This window comes from Haliotis rubra, unplaced genomic scaffold, assembly GCF_003918875.1.
Source record: "Haliotis rubra isolate DU_JTF1 unplaced genomic scaffold, ASM391887v1 Scf110, whole genome shotgun sequence".
Classification (NCBI taxonomy): Eukaryota; Metazoa; Mollusca; class Gastropoda; order Lepetellida; family Haliotidae; genus Haliotis; species Haliotis rubra.
The window spans coordinates 1,332,036-1,357,079 of NW_025765004.1; the positions used below are offsets into that span (position 1 = coordinate 1,332,036).

Consider the following 25,044-nt stretch of genomic DNA (forward strand, 5'->3'; position numbering starts at 1 on the left):
TTGTAGGAACAGTCACTGAAGGACTTGCTGTTCATGAAAGTTTAGGAAGTAAGATAACTACAGATTTCTTTTGTTATAATACTGTTCTAAAGCGTCTTTACCAAACCTCAAGCATTATATAAAATTTTATATTAAGCAGCAGGAGCAACTTGTTTATGTTGGTGCAAAAGGTGATTGCCTTAGGTTGCACTGGGTGCAAGTAGGCTTCATTTCCTTAAAGCGACCCCTGTTACTGGTCACCAGAAGAAAAGTTTGATGAAAGTGTTACCCGTAGAAAAGCCGACCCCATTCTACAGGTTGCTTTTTTTAAATTTTGCTTATCTATGGTAATATATGGTAAAATTATGAAATGAGGAACAATTCATAAATTCAGTAACTTTGACCTTTAACTTCCACCCATTTAACCCCAAATACAGCTGTGTAGTGGTATGTGAGCACAAGGACTTCCCATGCTTTCCCACCTTACCATGCTTGTGGGTTTCACCAAAGTGGTAATCATCTGAGACCTGCATCACTTCAGGCTTTCCTCTCATTACACTGACACTGCATGATAAAATAGAATACTGATCAAAGCAGCAGTAAATCCAACTAACTCACTCCTTCACTTTGATGTTTTTCCCCAAAGCAAAGTCAGCAACGTTGCTGCTAGCACAATACATGCCAATTAGCATGTCATTAATTCAGTACTGGAGTTCGAAGATTTGTCTGGTTATTACAAGTGTTCATTGTATATTTGGGTGTATATTTTTGTTCTATCTCATATCAACTCATTATATATGGCTCACTCGATTAGTTTACAAATATTGACTACATAGAAACAACTCATGTTTGTAGCCATCTTGATGAATATTCCTGTTTAAAATGTGTTTTATGCAACTAAAAAAACAAAATATTTAGAATATATTTTTCATTTAAACATGAAACTTTTAGAAATGACTGGCTGTCATGGCTTACTCTTTCCATTCATTGATTTGGTAATCAGGCAGCTGCCACTTTGATGGGAGGATCAGCATCCTTCACTGACTGCTTCCTCCAAGAGAAATGGTTTTCTTTCATATTTTGGTTGCTTTAATCACAATAGACAAGTGTTTGCCACAAACATGGCAATGTCCCTGCTGCTAAAGAAGAATGAAATACAGCATATTTACTAGTTTTTATCTTTTGGTCACATAGAAGATTACCTTTTGTGTGATGTAGTTATCATATTAACAAGATTTTGAAAAGTGTCATGTGACCTTGAAAATAATGTCAAGGTCACCCTGAAATGACTAGTGTCTTTGTAATCACGCAATGTAGGCTGTCGACATAATTGAAGACATTGGGTTTTATGAGTTGGAAAAGTGGTCAAAGTGTCGTGGTGACCCTGAAAATAAGGACACTGTCACCCAAATCGACTGGTATCTGTGTAATCCGCCAATGTAGACTGTAACCAAAATTGAAGACATTGAGTATAACAGTTCATGAGATGTCGCGTTAACCAGAATCAGGACAAACGTATGGATGCTACTGAATACATAGTCCTCCATTCCACGTTGCGGCAGGGGACTAGGGCTGGCAAATAAATTGTATTGCAATATATTGCAATTCTGGTACCTGTACTCCAATATGTATTGATAGATCAGGAGCTTGTACATGCAGAGCCTATTTTTTAAATACGAAAGTCCTAAAAATAAATGTTATGGATGTGCTAACAGAAACCCCGAATTGAGATTTGTTTTTCAGAGGATGTATTTTCTTTTTTATACAATTTATTGTATGTAAAATATGGTTTTTTTGTCAGTTAATTACAATGAAAAACTTCTTATGTTTTTATTACCCAATATAACGGTTCTGAAAAAAACTATTGCAATATATATCTTTTGAAAGGCGTGTTCGATACACCGGTGTAGCGGTTATACCGTGCAGTTCGACTGCAGAGAATGATTTTTAAGTTTGTATGTAAGCACAAAAAATCAAATTCGATTACACTAAGAAATCCAGACAAGCGCACTGACCTGTGCTGAGAGTAAGGTACTTTGTGACCCTTTCTTTGAAAATTACCCCATTTTTTTTTAATTGTGGTTGAGAAGGGCTGTTATTTTCTGTAAACTTGAAGGAACATTTCCATATGTATGACTAACAATTACAATAATGTTTAGAGATTCATTGATTTTCAATTCTTTATACAAGCATTTTGTAGGACAGTAAGCAAGCACACACTGCATTAGCATGCTGCAATTGCCAAACCAATTTAGTTGTTAACAGTAATAACACACATTACTGTAATGATTTCTGGGTCTGGAAATGATGGTGAGGGCCTTCTTCTTCCTGTTCAAGTTCTTAAACACTCTTTAATTTTATTTAAAGTTTTTCATCTGTCTTTTGTGTGTATGAGACAACTTAGAACTTAAAAGGTAAATAATCTTGTCTAGTGATGTTTAATTGCAAATTTGACGTCTCTACTGACAAAGTCGTCTTCTGTTGTTTGTTCACGCGAAGTGATACGATGTTGTTTTCTTACCCCTGGAAAAAAGTTTGACAAAAGCGTAACCCATGGATAAGACGACCCCCTTCTACAGACTGCTTTTTTTTGGTCCTCAAAATTCGGCTTATAGACGGTAATATACGGTAAATGAAAACATAACTGTGGAAACAATAATGCCCAGATCACTTGTGTGAACCTAATGTCTGTACACCATTACTATCTCAAACTGATTTCCTTTGTATTTCTAGAGCGGACCCTGCTTATGGATGTCGCATATCTCGTTTAACAAGCTGTGATCTGATTCCACCAAGTTCAGACCCCGGAGATTTTAATCCTGGCAGGAATCTTACTGAAGGTAACTGTTTACTGAATTCAAGTTAAGCACACACAGCAGTCTCCAAACTTCTCAACAACATACCATGATACGCCCTCTTTACTTCCACCAACATGCCAACATATGCTCTTTACTTCCACCAACATGCCAACATATGCTCTTTACCTCCACCAACATGTCACCCTTGAAGGTCCGGGTTAGAATATTGGCCTTCAGTAACCCATGCTTAAGAGGCGACTAACGGGATCAGGTGGTCAGGCTCGCTGACTTGGTTGACACATGTCATCGGTTCCCAATTGCGCAGATCGATGCTCATGCTGTTGATCACTGGATTGTCTGGTCCAGACTCGATTGTTTACAGACTGCCACCATATAGCTTGAATATTCCTGAGTGCGGCTTAAAACTAAACTCACTCACTCACTCCATCAACATGTCACCACACGCTCTTTACCTTCATCAACATGCCACCACATGCCCTCTTTACCTCCACCAACATGTCACCACATGCCCTCTTTACCTCCACCAACATGTCACCACATGCCCTCTTTACCTCCACCAACATGTCACCACATGCCCTCTTTACCTCCACCAACATGTCACCACATGCCCTCTTTACCTCCACCAACATGTCACCACATGCCCTCTTTACCTCCACCAACATGCCATCATATGCCCTCTTTACCTCCACCAACATGTCACCACATGCCCTCTTTACCTCCACCAACATGTCACCACATGCCCTCTTTACCTCCACCAACATGTCACCACATGCCCTCTTTACCTCCACCAACATGCACCACATGCCCTCTTTACCTCCACCAACATGTCACCACATGCCCTCTTTACCAACATGTCACCACCAACCAACATGTCACCACATGCCCTCTTTACCTCCACCAACATGTCACCACATGCCCTCTTTACCTCCACCAACATGTCACCACATGCCCTCTTTATGCCACCACATGCCCTCTTTACCTCCACCAACATGCCACCACATGCCCTCTTTACCTCCACCAACATGTCACCACATGCCCTCTTTACCTCCACCACCACATGTCACCACATGCCCTCTTTACCCACCATGTCACCACCAACATGTCACCACATGCCCTCTTTACCTCCACCAACATGTCACCACATGCCCTCTTTACCTCCACCAACATGTCACCACATGCACCATGCCACATGCCACCACATGCCCTTTTTACCTCCAACATACCACCACCACATGTCACCACAACATGTCACCCTCTTTACCTCCATCCACCAACCATGTCACCACATGCCCTCTTTACCTCCACCAACATGCCATCACATGCCCTCTTTACCTCCACCAACATGCCCTTTCACCACATGCCCCTCTTTTACCTCCACCAACATGCCCTCTTTTACCCACCAACGGCCACCCACCAACATGTCACCACATGCCCTCTTTACCTCCAACCAACATGCCTCTTTATCATCCACATGCCCTCTTTACCTCCACAACAACATGTCACCATATGCCCTCTTTACCTCCACCAACATGTCACCACATGCCCTCTTTACTCACCAACATGTCACCATCGCCCCTCTTTACCTCTTTACCTTCTCCCACCAACATGTCACCATGTCACCACCCTCTTTACCTCCACCAACATGTCACCACATGCCCTCTTTACCTTCACCAACATGTCACCACATGCCCACTCTTTTACCTCCACCAACATGTCACCACATGCCCTCTTTACCTCCACCAACATGTCACCACATGCCCTCTTTACCTCCACCAACATGTCACCACATGCCCTCTTTACCTCCACCAACATGTCACCACATGCCCCTCTTTACCTCCACCAACATGTCATCAACATGTCACCACCTCTTTTTACCTCCACCAACATGTCACCACATTACTCCACCAACATGTCACCACATGCCCTCTTTACCTCCACCAACATGCCATCATATGACATCCATGCCATCATCCATATGACCTCTTTACCTCCACCAACATGTCACCACATGCCCTCTTTACTCCTCCACCTCCACCAACATGTCATCATATGACCTCTTTACCTCCACCAACATGTCACCACACGCTCTTTACCTCCACCAACATGTCACCACATGCCCTCTTTACCTCCACCAACATGTCACCATATGCCCTCTTTACCTCCACCAACATGTCATCATATGCCCTCTTTACCTCCACCAACATGTCACCACATGCCCTCTTTACCTCCACCAACATGTCACCACCAACATGTCACCACACGCTCTTTACCTCCACCAACATGTCACCACATGCCCTCTTTACCTCCACCAACATGTCACCACATGCCCTCTTTACCTCCACCAACATGCTAACATACACCCTTGTTACCTCAAACATATCATCATACACCCTCAGCATATTGCAATCATTGGTTATACAGATGTTTTGCCATATTGACTATTAACAGTAACACATCAAATTACCCATAACTGAAAGTTCTCTTTGCATGTTGACTTAATAGTTTATTGTGGTCATTTTTAAAAAGGTATGATGGTTATTAAGTCAATTAAGTTTGTTGACTGATTGCTCCAATAGATCTGATTCTCAACATTCAGCATACTTGCTTAAACAAAGCATTGTATCAGGTTTTGTTATCAAGGTTAACACATTTAAAGTAGGTGGTCCATGTCAACTCAAAAAAACTCTTGTTGATGTGTATTTACAGTTTGAAATATACCATTCAAAAAAAGTAGGGGATATTAGATTTACAAGATTGATAAAATGCAAATGATGAAGCCAAGGAGGAAACAGATGATGAAGAGAAATAAGGAAAAATGTGCCCATTTATTCCATTCCTTTGAAATGTTTCATCTGTATGGATATATATATTACTTTTTCTCATATGCATTGGCATTGGCTAGTAGTATGCTCGCAAAATGGAATATCCCCTACTTTTTTTATTTGTATATAACTGTGTGAGATATTTGAATAGTCTTGTTGGCTGCTGCAGGATGTCAGCATCTTATCACATAATGCATCACAATGCTTCAGACACAGTAGGAACAATATCACACTGGATATGTCATTGTCTAGAGATCCACATTGTCTCTAACCTTCATCCTGTATCTATGGCACCCACACCACCTAGCCAACTCCTTGCTAGTATTTTTTTCTTGTCTTTTTTTTTGTGTGAGTTTTTTGTGCGTACTCTGCATCTCACGCTATAACACCTGAAGGTCAGCTGCTTGCTGTAAGTCTTTGGTGGCTGGTGGTGGTGGCTGGCTGCAGAGACAGGTTACTGTTTCAACATATCACCCTGGGCTTATGGGTAGGCCGCTGCTTTATGAGTACTGGGCTCTTCCCAAAAACATTTGCCACAGTTGCGGATGGTAGATTTCTGCCAGAGAGATCAATGAAGGCAGTAATTTGGGGCTCACTACCACTACCAGCACCACCAGGGCAAGTTAGAGGTGAGGACAGCTACCTGGAGGCACTGATAGCTGAAGCAAGTCTCAGCACTGCAGGAGCAGTATGTTATGTTAATTAGACACTTTACTGTCTGGCCATGACAGTTAGTCAGGCAGGTCCAGCTGTATCAGTACAGGGGTTCTTCACATTTGTTATCCACCTTTTCAAAATATTTTAGAGATATTTAGTGTTTGCAATATTAAATCTATAAAGAAATGTTCTTTTGTGCTATCTAATCATTAGATTAGATGATTCCAGCTATTGGCTGTATACTTCAGTCAAAATGTGTGTGCTGAACTGTGGTTATACAAGACTTTCTTGTAAAATTACTGGTGCCTTAGAGTTTATTATGACCATAACTTACTGTAGTTGACATCAAACTTAGTGAAACAGATGTTATATCATGGTGTTATGTTCATTTTGAGCATGAATTTATTCCTGCAATCTGCCTTATGTATGCTTGTGTTTTGACTGGCATTTGACTTGACATAATGTCACATGGTCGGGTTGAAACAATAGCCATTGCTACACAAGCTTGTGGTGTGGTAAAGGGGCAGGATTCCATATTGTTTTCTCAGCTGGCTTGTTGCAAGCCCTTGCCATTTGAACCACTGTCCCCAAGCAGTTTCAAAGTGTTGTTTTCCACATTGTGGATACATTTAGCAGTTCCTGATGAGGGTCCATGGCCTTTTGCTGTGTCCTCGGTGAAACCAGCCTCCCCACCTTGGCTTCACCTTTTGCCTTTTCAAAATGCATACAAGATGTCGACTAGCTACAATAAAACATTCCATACTGTTTTATTTCTCCAGTAAGAGTTTATTTTTGACTTCTCTAAACTTGTGAGAATAAATGGTCATATTTTCTTTTCCCTTTTTATGTTAAATATGTGTTTTCCTTTCATTTTTTTCTATCCTTATTTCAACACTGTTCCTCTGACAGAATAGACCCCTCTCTTTCAGAAAAGACCACATGCTTGTTATATCAAAGTGGTTACCTGGGTATTAGATGACCTTCATGAGCAGCTGACTGTGGATGTTATTTTTAAGTGTGAGAAACGTTTCTTTTGTGAATAAATTCAGGCATTTACATTATTAGTCTTCTCTGTGTCTGATCCAAACAGACTCTGATATATTTGAAATATTACAGACATAAATCGTCTTTCATCAAAATCATATTTGCTAAGATATTTTTTTTACCACTTGGTATATAATAAATTTTAGCAGAGATTTATAAGACTGAAATAAATTTGATAAAGTGTTAAAAAGCTTCAGACTGTATAATGGATGCATGTTTTCACCGTCATCGCTAATGCGATACTTCTTTCACATTGTCCAGCTCCTGTACAGCTGGGAAGTGAAACCTGATCTTGTTAAGTTCCTCATGTGTCACATCAACGTATCACCTGATCACTTAGATTGTTTATCATAGCATCTAAAATGATACTCCAAGGAGGACCTGGTTACATCAGGTCTCCTACTTGTTGGAAGACAATGTGATCAAGTGTCAATGAGAATGAAAATGTGTTCTTATTACATGAAGAAGACATGCATGTGTTTTGTGTAGAATGTTTGCAATTCTACATTGTTTGAATGGTCGTCCTGTCTGATGTGTGATGTAACAGCAATGTGTGAGAGAGGTGGAGCCCTGAGCAAGGTTACATGGTGGTAGCAGCAGCAGCAGCAGCAGCAGCAGAAGCAGAAACTATGTCTGGGACAGGAAACATAACTCACCTGGATAGTCCCCTACCTTTGTCCAGCCAGTAATCACTGAGCAAATCTCCTAGAAACTCACTCAGGCAGACCGGACACACAAAGGGTTAATTTTTATGTTGCACTCAATTGAACACGCTTTGATGATCTTGGGTTGTCATGACTCTTGGCGTTTTGATTGTGGTAGTCCACACAATACCAGAATGCTAGGTGTGAGATTTTACGAGACTAAATGTGTACCCGTGCGGAAAAGAATTACAAAGAAAAGAGCCTATTATGAAGGTATTTGGGGCATCTTGTATATGTATCTACCTATCACCAACCACAGGATGCTTGCTTCACTTGGTTGGCTTGAGGTAGTTTCTGTTCTGCATATGATGTGCACCCACAGCGTTGAATATACACTGATTTGGTTGCATATCTGCATTATACATAACAGTACAAGCATACTCCAGACATACTGGAACGGGGTGTTTTTTGTTGTAGAGAAGGTCATTTTCAAGCAAAATGTTGTCATGAATAAATGAAGCGATGTTTAGAACAGTTACATGCAGTTGTGGTACTCGTGCAGACATTGGGAATAGGAATCTAGCCACATGAAGACCTTGTTGCTACAACTGCACACAGAGGCAGGCAAACCCTGAGTTATGCTTTGAAGCTGCTGGAGGCAAATGCAAGCCATCTGGGAACTCCTTAGATGTTGTCCTAGAGGTGAGGTGTTGGCTGTAGCTAATACACTGCTACTCTCCCACCCTATGTAGCAAGCTTCATGTTGGGGGTCTTCCATACCATCTCCCATATTCTCAGCAGCTGCTTTTTTACAGTTGGAGAAGGATTTGTCTACAATAGAAGGGTTTCTCATCCCTTGGCTTATACAGAAGATGCACTACCTACCCAATTAAATACATTTGTTACTACACCTCACCTCTCCTCTCCTTTCCCCTACAGTGTGGCTGCACCACCTTGCCCTTCCTTGGTGCAACTGGTAAAAGCTGACACTATTGGGCATGTCATCTGGAGTTCGTTACTCTAGACAATCATATGACTGTCATAGACCGTCTCATTCTACAATGGGGTAGTCATAACACTTAAACTACTTTATTCAACATGGTCCTGGCTGTACCTTGACACTGGAAAAACGTTGCTCATGCTCTCAGTTTTCAGTTGTTCCTAATCAGTTATTTGAGGGCAGTGAAATGTTTAATTGAATGTTATACTGCCCTACTGTCAATATTACAACTCACAGTTTGTTGAGTTCCTTCTCTGGTCGCAGTACCTGTCGTAACAATGAATGTGACAAAACTAAATAAAGTATTGTAGCAGTAGCCCTAGTCCCTGCAGTTGGCAGTGTGGCATGGGTCCAGCAATAGCCTTATGATGTTTATTAGATGAGTACCTTTTAGGGTTGAACAAAGGAAAATATACTTCCAGTGCTACATGCATGTACAATGTGTTTAATATTTTTAATGTCTCTTGCAGTTTGGAGCTCTAATGTCCAGTACTTTCCTAGTGTCAAATGGCAGTACTTCATCTCTGCTTCGGGTATCCACAATGAATACCCAGCAAATGGTTTCCGCTGGGCGGAGGATTGCCGCAATGTTCATGATACCAGACACAGGTATGTTGTGCGTTAAATGGAAGACTGCATGAGAGTTGTCCTGAAATGATTGTAAGGACAACTCTCCCCATGTTGTATTCACTCAGTGCTCTTGGGTGAGGTTTGTTATTTTGCTCATCTGGATGTGTAGCTGGGTACATTTTTTGTGTGTTCATGGCACTCCTCAACATATGCATCATATTAGCTTTGCTACACATTTTTGTTTGCATTAAACCAGTATTTTATTATGTCAGCTAAGTTTCATCTTAACACCAAACATGGGCAAAAAGGCAACATTTTTTGTCAACAATGCAATCAGATTTGAGTATTCTCCAGAGAAACTCACACTCATGAACTTCTGATTTGTGGGATTCATTAAAGGATTTTGAAAGATATGTCATTAACAAGTTCTGAACTAAGTGCCATACAATGACAAAAACAGCATTTGACCATAATCAGTCAGGTTACCTGACAAAGTACAGATTCTAGTACTTTTGGTTTGTGTTACCCTACAACAAGCTTAATTTGGGATCACTTCTCATGTCCGAAGCTGTTAGCACTCAATGTCTTTTAGAAAGTGGTCAAATGTAACACATTACATTTCGGATTACACTTTCTCAGTAAAGTACAGATTCTAGTCCATTATATGAAAAACACTTCTTACATATTATTCAGGTGAATATGTGGGTTTAATAGACTTCTATAAGACATCTTAAGTATCTTTGTATTTGTGTGATATTTTGATAAAAACATGCATTTCCATCACCGAGGTATGTATTGGAAGAGGGAGACACAAGAGTGATTGATAGTGATGGCAATGTTGGAGTGTGTTGGTGCCGTGAGATAACTGGGAGTGACATTCTGTGTAGGGAGGCAAGCTTCTCACCAGCAATTAGACCCTAGTTAATGTCACATCGGCACTGCACACAAATGAGATTTCTCACAAAGCCACTTTGATTTCTTTGACAAAAACATGTAACATCCTGTCCACATTTCTTTCTGTGAGGCTGATCGCAAGCCGCTGGTGGAGCTCTCTCTTTCACAAAGCAACTTGCTCCTTTCATCTTGTGACTCATAAACGATCACAACTCAAATTAGCCTGAGCTACTTGATAACAAGTTCTAATTATGTTCATTTCTGTAGCCAGTGCACAGTGGTATACACGACAGCATGAGAACTCTGTTTGTATGCTGAAGGTGACCTGGAAAAAACTTGACAATTATCTTTCTTTGATGTATGATACATAGCTGTAGGTATTGATTGTCCAGTTTAATGTATGTGCCTGGATTCCAGATGAGATGTTAGATCTCTTCTGCTCCACACACTCCGTTTTCTGGTTTTCCATCAACACCAGATGACAACTGCCACATAGTCGGTGCACAATCACAAGGTCAAAATGTACATACCTTCTTCGCAGTATTTACAGCAGGTGTCCCGACATCACATCAGTCATTCTTGATTCAAAAGTGAATACTTCATGGTTTAGTGTGGAGTATCTTTGGTAGAACTTCTATAATAGTGTCAGCTATTGAGGTATCAGTCCTTGAGAAATATCTTTCACTACCACAAGACAAACATACTTCACACTGCAGTCTTCTGCCACATACAGTGGATCATACACACTACTGCTTTGTCCTCTGCCACATACAGTGGATCATACACACTACCATTACAGTCCTCTACCACATACAGTGGATCATACACTCTACTGCTACAGTCCTCTACCACATACAATGGATCATACACACTACTGCTTTGTCCTCTACCACATACAGTTGATCATACACACTACTGCTACAGTCCTCTACCACATACAGTGGATCATACACACTACCATTACAGTCCTCTACCACATACAGTGGATCATACACACTACCATTACAGTCCTCTACCACATACAGTGGATCATACACACTACTGCTTTGTCCTCTACCACATACAGTGGATCATACACACTACTGCTTTGTCCTCTGCCACATACAGTGGATCATACACACTACCATTACAGTCCTCTACCACATACAATGGATCATACACACTACTGCTTTGTCCTCTACCACATACAGTTGATCATACACACTACTGCTACAGTCCTCTACCACATACAGTGGATCATACACACTACCATTACAGTCCTCTACCACATACAGTGGATCATACACACTACTGCTACAGTCCTCTACCACATACAGTGGATCATACACACTACCATTACAGTCCTCTACCACATACAGTGGATCATACACACTACTGCTTTGTCCTCTACCACATACAGTTGATCATACACACTACTGCTTTGTCCTCTGCCACATACAGTGGATCATACACACTACCATTACAGTCCTCTACCACATACAGTGGATCATACACACTACTGCTTTGTCCTCTACCACACACAGTGGATCATACACACTACCATTACAGTCCTCTACCACATACAGTTGATCATACACACTACTGCTTTGTCCTCTGCCACATACAGTGGATCATACACACTACCATTACAGTCCTCTACCACATACAATGGATCATACACACTACTGCTTTGTCCTCTACCACATACAGTTGATCATACACACTACTGCTACAGTCCTCTACCACATACAGTGGATCATACACACTACCATTACAGTCCTCTACCACATACAGTGGATCATACACACTACTGCTACAGTCCTCTACCACATACAGTGGATCATACACACTACCATTACAGTCCTCTACCACATACAGTGGATCATACACACTACTGCTTTGTCCTCTACCACATACAGTTGATCATACACACTACTGCTTTGTCCTCTGCCACATACAGTGGATCATACACACTACCATTACAGTCCTCTACCACATACAGTGGATCATACACACTACTGCTTTGTCCTCTACCACACACAGTGGATCATATACACTACCATTACAGTTCTCTACTACATACATTTGATCACACACACTACTGCTACAGTCCTCTAACACTCTGCCACCCCGATCCTCACATTACATACTGTGGATCAGACACTGTGCCACCTCAATCCACACATTACATACAGTGGATCATACACTCTACTGCTACAGTCCTCTATCGCATACAGTGGATCATACACACTACCATTACAGTCCGCTACCACATATAGTGGATCATACACACTACCGCTACAGTCATCTACCACATACAGTAGATCATACACACTACTGCTACAGTCCTCTACCACACACAGTGGATCATATACACTACCATTACAGTTCTCTACCACATACAGTGGATCATACACACTACTGCTTTGTCCTCTACCACACACAGTGGATCATACACACTACCATTACAGTCCTCTACCACATACAGTGGATCATACACACTACTGCTTTGTCCTCTACCACACACAGTGGATCATATACACTACCATTACAGTTCTCTACTACATACATTTGATCACACACACTACTGCTACAGTCCTCTAACACTCTGCCACCACGATCCTCACTTTACATACAGTGGATCATACACTGTGCCACCTCTATCTGCACATTACATTCAGTGGATCATACACTGTGCCACCTCAATCTGCACATTACATACAGTGGATCATACACTGTGCCACCTCAATCCACACTTTACATTCAGTGGATCATACACTGTGCCACCTCAATCTGCACATTACATACAGTGGATCATACACTGTGCCACCTCAATTTTCACATTACATACAGTGGATCATACACTGTGCCACCTCAATCTTCACATTACATACAGTGGATGATACACTGTGCCAAGTCAATCTGCACATTAGATACAGTGGATCATACACTGTGCCACCTCAATCTTCACATTACGTACAGTGGATCATACACTGTGCCACCTCTATCCACACATTACATACAGTGGATGATACACTGTGCCACCTCAATCTTCACATTACATACAGTGGATCATACACTGTCCCACCTCAATCTTCACATTACATACAGTGGATCATACACTGTCCCACCTCAATCTTCATATTACATACAGTGGATGATACACTGTGCCAAGTCAATCTGCACATTAGATACAGTGGATCATACACTGTGCCACCTCAATCTTCACATTACATACAGTGGATCATACACTGTGCCACCTCTATCCACACATTACATACAGTGGATGATACACTGTCCCACCTCAATCTTCACATTACATACTGTGGATCATACACTGTGCCCCCTCAATCTTCACATTACATACAGTGGATCATACACTTTGCCACCTCAATCCACACATTACATACAGTGGATCATACACTGTGCCACCTCAATCTGCACATTACATACAGTGGATCATACACTGTGCCACCTCAATCCACACATTACATACAGTGGATGATACACTGTGCCACCTCAATCTGCACATTACATACAGTGGATCATACACTGTGCCACCTCAATCTTCACATTACATACATTGGATCATACACTGTGCCACCTCAATCCACACATTACATACAGTGGATGATACACTGTGCCACCTCAATCTTCACATTACATACAGTGGATCATACACTGTCCCACCTCAATCTTCACATTACATACATTGGATCATACACTGTGCCACCTCAATCCACACATTACATACAGTGGATGATACACTGTGCCACCTCAATCTTCACATTACATACAGTGGATCATACACTTTGCCACCTCAATCCACACATTACATACAGTGGATCATACACTGTGCCACCTCAATCTTCACATTACATACAGTGGATCATACACTGTGCCACCTCAATCCACACATTACATACAGTGGATCATACACTGTGCCACCTCAATCTTCACATTACGTACAGTGGATCATACACTGTGCCACCTCTATCCACACATTACATACAGTGGATGATACACTGTGCCACCTCAATCTGCACATTACATACAGTGGATCATACACTGTCCCACCTCAATCTTCACATTACATACAGTGGATCATACACTGTCCCACCTCAATCTTCACATTACATACAGTGGATCATACACTGTCCCACCTGAATCTTCACATTACATACAGTGGATCATACACTGTCCCACCTCAATCTTCACATTACATACAGTGGATCATACACTGTGCCACCTCAATCTTCACATTACATACAGTGGATCATACACTGTGCCACCTCAATCCACACATTACATACAGTGGATCATACACTGTCCCACCTCAATCTTCACATTACAAACAGTGGATCATACACTTACTTTCAGTGCCACCTCACCTCTATCTTACATACAGTGGATCATACACTTACCTCAATTTCACATTACATACAGTGGATCATACACTGTGCCACCTCTATCCACATTACATACAGTGGATCATACACTGTGCCACCTCAATCTTCACATTACATACAGTGGATCATACACTGTGCCACCTCAATCTTCACATTACGTACAGTGGATCATACACTGTGCCACCTCAATCTGCACATTACATACAGTGGATCATACACTGTGCCACCTCAATCCACACTTTACATACAGTGGATCATACACTGTGCCACCTCAATCTGCACATTACATACAGTGGATCATACACTTTGCCACCTCAATCCACACATTACATACAGTGGATCATACACTGTGCCACCTCAATCTTCACATTACGTACAGTGGATCATACACTGTGCCACCTCAATCCTCACATTACATACAGTGGATCATACACTGTGCCACCTCAATCCTCACATTACATACAGTGGATCATACACTGTGCCACCTCAATCCTCACATTACATACACACTTGATGAACAAGAGTATTACATTGATTCAACATGAGCACTTCGTTGTTTAGTGTGGAGCATCTTTGGAATCACTTCTATGTTAGTGTCAGCTATTGAGTTGGCAGTCCTGGAGAAGTATCTCTCATTGGGCTGCTTGCCAAGCTCGCAGTGTAAAGGGCCAGGCCATCAGCATGATTCAGACATCTCATTTTTAGGCACAGCAAGTTGGCAATTGAATTTTGAGCAAACCATTTTTTGTGGCAAACATTTTAAGACATAGGAAGATACTTTTGTAGAGATTTTTGTCGTAAGGAGTGGCTCCATAAACAAAAGCAAAACATGGACTGTTCTATAGAGTTAGTGTTGTTATTAAAATCCTTACAAAAGGTCTTGGGAACACTATTACATTCAGAAATATATCAATTAAAAATCCAAACTATCCATGTTTACAGAGGATATCTGAATGCAAGAAGAAGTTAAAAGATTATGTTATGCAAAAGCTGCCAAAAACTGTGTGCTACCTGTGAGTTTCATGGATAGAAAAAGATAAAAATGATCATTATTTTACCTGATAACAATTTCATGCCGAGTCTGGGGGATGCTGTCAGTGCTTTGTCTTCTTACTTGTCATAGGAATGTTTTTACGAAGGGTTTTGAGCCTTGTAGTGTTTTTTTAACTATAAGCATTGTAACATTGCTGAAACTGACTGTTGGCGGAGGAGGAGCTAGCAGATGTTGCCTGCGTTGGTGTGCTGCTGCTGCTGCTGATGTGGTGAGGAGGGTTGGCAGTGCTGATTCTCCCTTCAGACCACCTCTCCCCTCAGAGACCATACTGTCTTTGATCTCACACCAAGCCACTGGCAAAAACACAGCTTAAAACAAGAAAGATCTGATAAGAGGCACATTTGAAAAGACCAGCAAAGGAAACCCCAGTTTTGATGTTTTTCCTATCATAATGATAAATTTCTTATCTAGATCACATATCAGAGACTTTGCCTGCTTTGATATTAGTTGTAATTAACCTATCTTAGGGCAGTTTCATGAGGCAAACTTGATAAGCTGTTGTTTTTTTCTATCCTGAGCATAACCTTTAGCTGCCAGGCAACACATACTGGTTGCTTGATGTACGACAGTTTTGCCTGCTTTTACTGACATTTCCATCTAAAGTAACATTGAAAGTTGTCAATTAATTTGGTTAGTATTTTAAAGCATTCGCTGAACTATCTTCATCATGTCTATTTCGATCAAGATGCCCTCTCCAAATATGTTCTGCTTCTACTACAGCTGAAGGGGTCGTTGTCAGCACAGGTACAAATATGTACCCTAATCGCAGATGAGTCCATATTCCTCAATCTAAAACTGAAACTGTATGTAGTTGTTCCTGTTTGCCTGATTGCGAGTGGTATTGTGCATCGTGAAATAATCGTTACTGTGTAGGGGCAGTGGGGTAGCCTAGTGGTTAAAGCGTTGGCTCGTCACCCCGAATACCCGGGTTCGAATCCCCGGGTTCGAATCCCCACATGGGTACAATGTGTGAAGCCCATTTCTGGTGTCCCCCGCCGGTGATGTTGCTGGAATATTGCTAAAAGCAGCGTAAAACCAAACTCAGTCAGTCAGTCGTTACTGTGTATATTCATTTCTTATATAAGAGAATAGAATAGAATAAGACTTTAATGCCTTTTCAGGATTTAATGCCTTTTCAGCAGAGCTACTGACACATTAGAGAGATACCAAACATATTTACATACATTCTTTGATTTAGGTATCTTCACATTTGTTTAAGAGAGATATGGTACTTGGAATAAAGGATGTACGGGCTCTCTTAGTTTTCACAATTGGAACTTTGTAGCGGCGGCCTGAAGGGAGGAGGTTGTATTCCGAATTTAAGTAGTGAGTACGGTCAGATATGATTTTGACAGCTTGATTCACGATTTGCCGCTCATATATTCATGATAAACATTCAAATCGGACTCCAGCGATTTTACTTGCAGTGTTAACAATTTTTTCCATTTTAGATTTGAGATGAAGTGAGAGAGACCCGTACCAACAATGGAAGGAAAATGTTAAAATACTCTGAATAAATGCTACATAAAAAGATGACATCACAGATGGGTTAACATTAAATGATCTCAGTTTACGCATGAGATGAAGACGTTGTTGACACTTTTTGTATAGGGCTTCAGTGTTAGAGTTTCAGTTCAGCTTAGAGTCAATGAAGTAGCATTCATCATTAACATTAGCATTAACGCAATCATCTCATATAACAGAATGACAGCGAAAAATCATATTTTGATATTTTTAACTTGGGTTAAGAGAATTATTACAAATTACCTTTCTTGAACTTGGAAAATGTTCCCACATCAAATTTGTTCAATCGATAACTTTACATGTTGATACAGATTTTATATTTTTGACTGTATTGACAACAGTGTCTTGATACCAAGCAACTGCTTCAGTAAAGATGCCTCAAAGATTATGTTTCCATGAAGTTGCTTGTTTCTTGTGTTTGTTCCAAACTAGTATAAGAGCTTTCTTTTCACTTTTCAGTGTTGAAATGACCAGACAAATTACTGCCCCAATTAGTTATATAACTATATCACCCATGCTTTGCTATTGCTCAGCTTAACATCCGAGATGAACTCTCTTCCCCACTTACATGCTACACTTGATGCAGGTTTTACTGCATCGCATGAGTAATCAATTCGCAGTTGTTTTTTTGCTCAACAATTATCTGTAGCGCTCATCACTTTTTGTGTATCTCCAATTTCAGTTTTATTCAGTAGTAGTGAATGTAAATATAGATTACATTACACAAGTGACAACATCAAAGGCACCGCACAGTGGGCACAAAATTGCCTGCATTATTTCCTGGCAATTTACATAAGCTTCTTTTCCAGCTTGGCCATGAGCAAAATATGGTTTGTTATTGAATGTTTTGTTGACTGGAACTGGTAACATTGAAACTTGATTGATTCGATTACCAACAAAGTGGGAAATGACATTTATGAGCCTTTGAAGTCTGAGATGAAATTGCTTCCACATCCATGCTACAGTGTATTCTCCTGTGAGTGAATGCCAGCAGCCAATCAGATGACGCTTGATATTCATGTCCATGTTTGCCCCTTGACAGGATTTGTATATATGTATATATTGTGTGTATGAACAGCTCCAGAATCTTTAAACTTGTTACATTGGCAAGTGGTTTGATAATACAGCTCCTTTTGTTTCATTTCTGAAACCTTTTGCCAATAGCTTGCTGTATTTGAACATGAGTTTGGTGGCCAACAAAAGATCAAAGCTATGCAAAGAGAGTGCTCAGACAAAGCTGTGTCCCTACAAAGCAAATAAATAGATTTAGGAGGCCAGGGTAATATTGACTGAATGTGGGAGCATGTTGCTCTCCTACAGGCAAGCAGCCTACAGTCATGCAGCTCACTACGGCCCACACAAAATATATTGACCCGTAATGTTTCAGCTCTGCCTCAGCTCTGCCGTACAAACAAAACTTCAAAGGCAGAGGTTTTTATGGCTGCTCTGAAAGAGGGCTTGTTATTGAGAATTTGTGTGTTCGTTCGTATCCTTGCTATTTCCCTCCACCATAATCCATGTTTATTAAAAATCAATAGGCTGTAGCTTAGAGAGAAGCCCTTTTTCTAAAATATTGCCGCAGCGACGGTATTGAAATTGGCGAAACTGTTACATTCCTCCTTGGATTGTGTTTGCTGGCAAAGGTTATAAGTGTTGCTCGCTCAACACAGCCTCTTACATGATGTAAGAAGATTATTGGAGGAATCAGTATTAACATAAGCCTAGGCTGGCGTGATAAGCAGCACTTGACAATAACAACAGACGAACAGCACAGGCGCTTTGAAGCTGCTGCTCAAATAGCCTTTTATGTTGTGCACATATTAATGGTGTATTATCAAAAGCTTGCAGATTTCCAAGTGCTTCATCATTCAAGATTTTCTACAGTACATGACTCATCTTCATGCTTGCGTTCCACTCTTACACCAGTGGAAGGAGCTTATAGTCAGAGTGGGGGGAACTTTTTTCTTCTTCTTTTTTATGACATATATATTTTTTCCATTAGCATAGTCCTCACAAACAAGCATAATTCTGTTTTCAAAACAGTTTCAAACAACAGTTTAATTTTTTGTTTATCTTTAAAGTTCCCCAAGAGCTCACCAAATAATATGGAAAAAAAAGTAGTCAGCCTCACCTAGAAAATGATACAAATGCAGCTGTTTTTATGTTTTATTTTTATACATACTATCTGTCAACATCAACAAAGTATGCAAGAAACATTCTGTGTGTGCGAGATAGGCAGAAGTCCACTAGAACGAAACCACCACCAGCTCCTCCCCAGGTCACACCATTATCCAAAAGGCACTAAATGACAGATCATTTTTCATTTTCTGCAATTTTCTAAGAAATATTATACCCCAATGTGTTGTGATGACTAATATCTTGTTAACCACATTACCCACATATGAGAAATTTTGGATATGGCTTTGCTCATGATTCATTTAAAATATAATGGAAGCTTTTCAAACATTGGACATCGAGAATGTAGTTAGGCTGACTACTGTTTGAACACCCCTCGTACTGCTGTCTTTTACTTTTAGTCGCCATTAACTGCTCTCAACTCATTGTTTGAAGCGTAATGAAAGTAAATTCTGTATCTCAGTATTGGTGTAAATGTTTCATTGTTATTGATGATAGGACTGAAGCAAAATCAGATCGACATCATACTGTCAGTCACATGCAGACTAGATTACACTCACAACCACACTATCTTTACTTCATGAGATTTCACTATGTAAAACTTTCAGCGTACTTTGAATGTAGCTGATCAGCAAACAGTGCTACCTTGTTGGTACATGCAGACATTGCTGTTATTCACTGTTACTGAATTGCATGTTTTAGGACATGCCAGTGAAAGCCCACAATGTTACCGTTTTTGCATGCTGTAGAAACATGGTAGGTTATTTCTAAGTACCTGCTCTGTTTCTTCTTGTAGAGATGTGTTCTTATCAACAATCCAGCCACAACGAAAGCATGTTGTGATTGTAGTGGATCATGGTAATGCCATGAGTATCACCCAGTTACGCACAGCAAAGGCTATTGCACTGCATCTTCTGCAGTCCTTTTCCGAGAATGACCGTGTAAGTATAACTTCCACACACAGGAGGCAGAATCCTTCTAATTTGGTCAAAATATTTGTGATAAATTGTAGCTGTATGTTCAATTTTTAATTTTGCATGTATGTTATCAATTATATCTAAATTATATAATTGGAATAGCTTCAAAATTTCCAACCTGAAACAAACAAGAAAATCTTTGTATATGGTGCTGAAGTGTGCTTGTTAACTTCAGTATTGTCAGATTGCATGACTTACTGGTTATATATCATGACATTCAGATTGCTGTGGTGGGACTTGCGGCAAGTCAACATTTCCTCGTTCTGACAGCTGTCTACCTCATGCATTGGTGCCAGCTACTGTTGAAACCAAATTCTACTTCAGCAAGTTTGTGGAAGATCTTGAGAAACAAGACAGTAAGTTGAAACTTGATATAGAGTGAGGATGTATAAGTTGCAATGACTTTATCTTGGTGTAGTGGTAAGAGAATGCTTGATGTAGATGAGTGGTAACAGTATGCGTGATGTAGATGTGAATGAGTGGTAAGAGAATGCTTGATGTAGATGAGTGGTAACAGTATGCGTGATGTAGATGTGAATGAGTGGTAAGAGAATGCTTGATGTAGATGAGTGGTAACAGTATGCTAGATGTAGATGTGAATGAGTGGTAAGAGAATGCTTGATGTAGATGAGTGGTAACAGTATGTAGATGTGAATGAGTGGTAAGAGAATGCTTGATGGTAAGATAGATGTAATGAGAGGTAACGAATGCTTGATGATGTGATGTGAAATGAGTGGTAAGAGAATGCTTGATGTAGATGAGTGGTAACAGTATGATGTAGATGTGAATGAGTGAGTAAGATGAGTGGTAACAGTGCTTGATGTAGATGTGATGAGTGGTAAGAGAATGCTTGATGTAGATGAGTGGTAACAGTATGCTTGATGTAGATGTGGTAACAGATGTGATGTATGAGTGGTAAGAGAATGCTTGATGTAGATGAGTGGTAACAGTATGCGTGATGTAGATGTGAATGAGTGGTAACAGAATGCTTGATGTAGATATGCGTGATGTAGATGAATGAGTGGTAAGAGAATGCTTGATGTAGATGAGTGGTAACAGTATGCGTGATGTAGATGTGAATGAGTGGTAAGAGAATGCTTGATGTAGATGAGTGGTAACAGTATGCGTGATGTAGATGTGAATGAGTGGTAAGAGAATGCTTGATGTAGATGAGTGGTAACAGTATGCGTGATGTAGATGTGAATGAGTGGTAAGAGAATGCTTGATGTAGATGAGTGGTAACAGTATGCGTGATGTAGATGTGAATGAGTGGTAACAGAATGCTTGGTGTTGATATGAATGATTGCCTGAAGTATGTGTGCCTGACATAGATGTGAATGATGTCTCCTTGATGTAGATGATTGGTAACAGTATGCATGTGTAAGATGTGAATGAGTGGTGAAGTAGTTATGTAGATGAGTGGTAACAGTACTGCATGGGGATGTGGTGAGTGGTAAAGAGAATGCTTGGTGTTGATATGAATGATTGCCTGAAGTAGTAATGTAGATGTGAAAACCATGTAAGTCAGGTTGGTTGTTAAACTGCCAACTGGATGTAGATGATCCCCTTGGTGTTGACTGCCTGGAGATGACCAGGTTGTGAAGTTGTTACCGGATGTAGAAACCTTGCAGCTAACATTACTTGCAGGCTCTTTCAGTGTTGTCACACCCTCTAATGTGCAGTACACAACCCTGTGCACTTAAAAGAACCCACTTATCTGATGGTAGGTGACCAGATGGTGGACACACAAACACGTAGTTACGGGTATAGTAACATGCAGTATCATTGGCCAAGATACTGTCACTATATGTCCCAGTCCACCCAGCTGGGTGGGTACCTTGTGATGACGAGGCTGTGCGATAACTCGCTGCGCCTAACAGGCTGCATGAGTTGAATACTCCCCAGGGAGTTGAGTCCTATAATAATAATAATAATAATAATAATGTTTCCTTTCAGCTGCTACTAACCACACCCTGGGCTTTGAGACAGCCTTTCAGCTCATCCACAATACTTTCAGGAAAGGCAAGATGTTGTCAGGTAAGAAATGGACACAGCTAATCTGGGGGTTTAGTCATGTATCATGGGTGTGATGTGGAATATTCTCAGAGCATCAAGGAAAACTGTTCTGCATTGTAGTACGTATGTGTCAGCTTGACGTAATGGCTTAAGTAATGTCTAGCTTCTTGTATGATAGGCTTTGAGATGATATAGACTGATATCTTGATTTAATCTTATTGATATGGTGTGAGACAGAAAGCATTATTGCCATACTTGAGTATGTATTTCAATACAGGGATAGTCAATTCAGTAAATCTGATTCCCACACATTTATTCACTGAATTCGCTCAGATAAATAATGTAGTTGAGATGTTGTTTGCAGACAGAGCTCTCATCCTGTATGTGAGCCGAGGGTTGCTGTCCTCTCTGACTGAAGCCCGGGATGTCATGGACATGATTGCTATTCACAATGCCCAGATGGGGCACAAGGTCATCATCAACACATATGCTGTCATAGATGGTATGCATCATATTCCTCATCAGTGTATACAGACAAAATATGATCTAATCTTTGATGCCATGAACCTTGGATCATTTTATTGTCCAATGTGTACCTACAGCAAATATCACTATATGTGGTGCCATGTTTGTTTCCATTGCTTGGATTGCATTCTCCATCTATATGGATGCCATGGGAGTTGAATGACCTCATCTCTGATATCCCTTTGTGAAATGGACCCCTTTACAGCAGTTACAGTAGTTTTCAGTTAACCTTTCTCTTTCTAAAAATTGTAAGGTCCTTAACCCATTCAACGCTGCAGGCCAAATAATCGGTCCTAAGACACCAGAGGCTGGTTATCTGGCCAGGCAGTAGACACGGCAAAAATGATATATATTCTTAGGACTCTACCTGACGTGTGATTCTTATATCAAATCTATCACTTTTCACAATATCTGAGAACACTTGTACATTTACATGGTCACATGCATGATTTTGACCAATCACGATCCTTATAGCAGACTGTGACAAAAAAAAGTGCCATTAGAAATATAATGCTTTCTTACAACTGCAAAGATACACCAGGTTACGGTGATATTATTAATCAGAGCTTTTAAACGATACCCACCATTGCTTCGTGGTTTATTTCGACAGTATAAATGTGTAAGCTTGCATTTTCATTAAAAATAAACTTATTTAGTTATAGTTGAATTGAATTTGATAATTATAGTTGAATAATTTGATAAAAACAACTTTCATATTTATCAACAGTAGGATTAAACCTTTCAAATGTTGTTTGACATGTAGGAGCAATAATATTTTATAAGCTGAAATTTTCCTTGATTAATATAGGCTTCATCTGTCATCTCTGGAAACTTGGTGCCATAGCAGTAAAAACCTCTGGTTTGACTGGTGTGTAAAGGAGATAAATCACAATGAATTACTTTAATGTAGGTATGTCAAGTTATGACAGTACTCAATGTATACAATACAATATTTGCATATTTCCTCTCCGCGCATCTTATCTTATTACATGTATGATAGGGAAAGTTGTATATTGCAGATGGTAAGCCCATCATGTATGAGAAGAGCTTCCTACAAGATATCGCAAACCAGAACTTCTCCAAGTATGATGTCCGATACAGGCTGAAGATACCCGTCATTGTAAGTAACTCAACCACCTGCTGCTCATGTTAAATGTAGTGTCTCAAAGTTGTTGCTACATATGAAATGATAGGGGTGCATTATGGAGACAACCACTCCCACCAGGGGTCTGTGCAGTCTGCTACTGAAGAGCCATGATTCATCACAACTTACACATTCTGTACAGCAAATTACAATTGTTTTTCATCGTTTTTATTCCCCTCAACACGTTTTGCGGGGGGTATTAAAATGGACTCTGTCCGTCTGTCCGTGCACCCGTGCACATTTGTCTTTTCCGGAGCATAACTCTAAAACCGTTCAATATTTCTTCACCAAACTTGGCACGTAGATAGATCTGGTGGACTACTGGTGCCTTTTGGTAGTTTTGGAATTCTGAATAAAATATTTTTGGCATTTCCATTGCAACAAGTTTGACTTTGACTGAAATTGGTGGTAGTACTCTTTTCCTGAGCAGAACTCTAAAATCGTTCAATGTTTCTTGACCAAACTTGGCACAAAGATAGATTTGGTGGTGAACTGGTGCCTTTTTTTATAAAATACTTTTGGCGTTTCCATGGCAACAAGTTTGCTTTAGACTGAAATTGGTGGTAATACTCTTTTCCGGAGCAGAACTCTAAAACCGTTCAATGTTTCTTCACCAAACTTGGCACATGGATAGATCTGGTGGTGAACTGGTGCCTTTTGGTAGTTATGGATTTCTGAATAAAATATTTTTGGCGTTTCCATGGCAACAAGTTTCACTTTGACTGAAATTGGTAGTAGTATTTTGCCATTGCGGGGGATATTGATGACTTTGTCTTCTTGTTCAATTTTTAAATGTCTCAATGTTCCGAAAAATAGTACCAGTTGCACGTTTATAATTTCATTACAGTGGT

General features: G+C 40.2%; 1 protein-coding gene across 1 annotated transcript in view; it reads left to right on the forward strand.

Moving 5' to 3' along the window:
• Nucleotides 1-25,044, forward strand: part of LOC124286496 (VWFA and cache domain-containing protein 1-like) — a 78,827-nt gene that overhangs the window by 29,934 nt on the left and 23,849 nt on the right. Inside the window, 8 exon segments of the mRNA XM_046722873.1 lie at nt 2,713-2,819; nt 9,436-9,574; nt 20,328-20,472; nt 20,730-20,754; nt 20,757-20,864; nt 22,465-22,545; nt 22,889-23,026; nt 24,069-24,169. Coding sequence (XP_046578829.1) covers nt 2,713-2,819; nt 9,436-9,574; nt 20,328-20,472; nt 20,730-20,754; nt 20,757-20,864; nt 22,465-22,545; nt 22,889-23,026; nt 24,069-24,169 — 844 coding nt within the window.